Source organism: Rhineura floridana, chromosome 8 (genome assembly GCF_030035675.1).
Source record: "Rhineura floridana isolate rRhiFlo1 chromosome 8, rRhiFlo1.hap2, whole genome shotgun sequence".
Classification (NCBI taxonomy): Eukaryota; Metazoa; Chordata; class Lepidosauria; order Squamata; family Rhineuridae; genus Rhineura; species Rhineura floridana.
Genome location: NC_084487.1, coordinates 40,102,216 through 40,104,277, shown reverse-complemented (window position 1 = coordinate 40,104,277; position 2,062 = coordinate 40,102,216). Strand labels below are relative to the sequence as shown.

At 43.1% G+C, this 2,062-nt stretch overlaps 1 protein-coding gene across 1 annotated transcript; it reads left to right on the top strand.

The window, feature by feature from the left end:
* The first annotated feature begins 850 nt into the window (after positions 1-850).
* On the top strand, positions 851-1,296 carry LOC133363304 (calmodulin-alpha-like). The gene has a single exon (XM_061582709.1). The coding sequence runs from the start codon at positions 859-861 to the stop codon at positions 1,294-1,296; it is 438 nt and encodes a 145-aa protein (XP_061438693.1). The 5' UTR covers positions 851-858.
* The last annotated feature ends 766 nt before the right edge of the window (positions 1,297-2,062 follow it).

Here is a 2,062-nt window from a genome sequence, read left to right as displayed (position 1 = left end):
ACTGGCACATAAGCTCCATAGAAACTTTCATGTGTAAATTAACCATTCTTGTGAATTCCTCCATGTTATCTAAATTTCAAAGGGCTTGATAAATAATTCAGGAGAATGAGACTTGACGTTTTTCAGAGGTTTGAAAATTTCAGGGGCATAGCCACTGTTTTTACCACTAACCCAGATCTATATATGACATTAGAAGAGCCCTGCTGGACCAGGCCAAAGGCCCATCTAGTTCAGTATCCTGCTGTCACGGTGGTCAGCCAGATATCTATAGAAAGCCCACAAGCTGAAACTGAACACAACAGCACCCTCACTACTTGTGATTCCTAGCAAGTGGTTTTCAGAGGCAAACTGGCTCCAAACCACTTGTTTAAAAAAAGGTTTGGGGGATGTTGTTTCTACCTCAAGCTTCATTCCTTCTTGGGGTAGTGAAATGTTCTCAAAAACCAAACCAAGGATGGAGAATTAGAAGAAGTCTTCTGCCTTCAATGATTTTTTTTGGGGGGGGGAAAGAGGGCAAATAATCTTTTATTATTATTATTTATTACGTTTGTATACTGCCCCATAGCAGTATTAACATTAGCTGGGACAAAAAAGCTGCTTTGACACTGATAGGGCCAGGGAGCAGAATCCTTTCCTAGGCGAAGATACGGACAGGGCCAAGAAGGGGCGAGGTCTTTGATGGCCGTTGGCAGAGGGATCCCGAGCTCGCCGTGTGTGTATGTGAGGCAGCCCGCAGTGGGTTCCAGCTAGTGCTGCTCCCATTTCCCCTCCTGATATTGTAGTTACCACAGTCGCTGCTCTTGCTTGAAGCCTCTTGAGGCTCCAGCTGTTGCTGCTGTCGCCAACCGCAACCCAGCCATGGCTGACCAGCTTATTGAAGAGCAGATTGAAGAATTCAAGGAGGCCTTCTCCCTCTTTGACAAGGACAGGGATGGCACCATCACCACTAAAGAACGTGGGACTGTGATGCGCTCTCTGGGCCAGAATCCCACTGAGGCAGAACTGCAAGACATGATCAATGAGGTGGATGCTGATGGGAATGACACAATTGACTTCCCAGAGTTCTTGACCATGATGGCAAGGAAGATGAAGGACACAGACAGTGAGGAGAAGATCCAAGAAGCTTTCAGAGTGTTTGATAAGGATGGAAATGGCTACATTAGTGCAGCTGAGTTACGCTACGTGATGACAAACTTAGGGGAGAAGCTCACCAATGAGGAGGTGGATGAAATTATAAGGGAGGCAGATATTGATGGTGATGGGCAGGTCAACTATGAAGGGTGGAGTCCTGGGTGAGAGCCAGGAGGTTGAGAGATGTTGAGTGGAGAAGTGCAAGGCAATTGTCTTAATATTCATTTGTTTATTTGTTAATCTGTATTATCTATGCTTTTGTATTCTGGTCTTATTGTGTATTTTTGTAATATTTGTTTTTGTTTTATCTTCTGTATACCGCTTAGAGATTCTTGTATATATTAAGTGGTATAGAAATAGCTTAAATAAATAAATAAATAAGCATCCCAATGGCAAAAAGCAATTTTTTGGGGGGGGGATGTTTCACCTCCAGGTTCTTTTTGTTTTTCAGGAAGAAAATTCTGTTGGGGCCTTAAACTTACATCACTGGATTGAAAAAAATTACCTCAACAGATTACATTGGCTGGGACAAAATTAAATAAAAATCACCCGTCATAAAAATTCAGTTAGTTTTCCTAGGATTTTTTTTACCCCAGGAACTTTTTGTTAACAGAAAAAATGGCTGAAATTTGGGGACAGTGTTTCCAACTCTGCATACAACAATGTGCGAGAACAGGGTGGGAAACTGGATCTGGCTAGTGGGTCTTATCCCCAGTCCCTCCTTTTTTGGACCAACTTCAACAGGTAGGTGGGATATCATAATGATGTCAGTTGATTGACACCTATCAGAGTTCAAAGAGAATCACTATAATTGCTGATCAGCTAATTGGTGGTTACAGTGACCTCCTTGAAGATACTCTCACAGCAATTAGCTGATTGGTGCTGGGCCTATGCCTTCAGAGGGGCTTGCTCAGTTGGAAACCACTTCCTA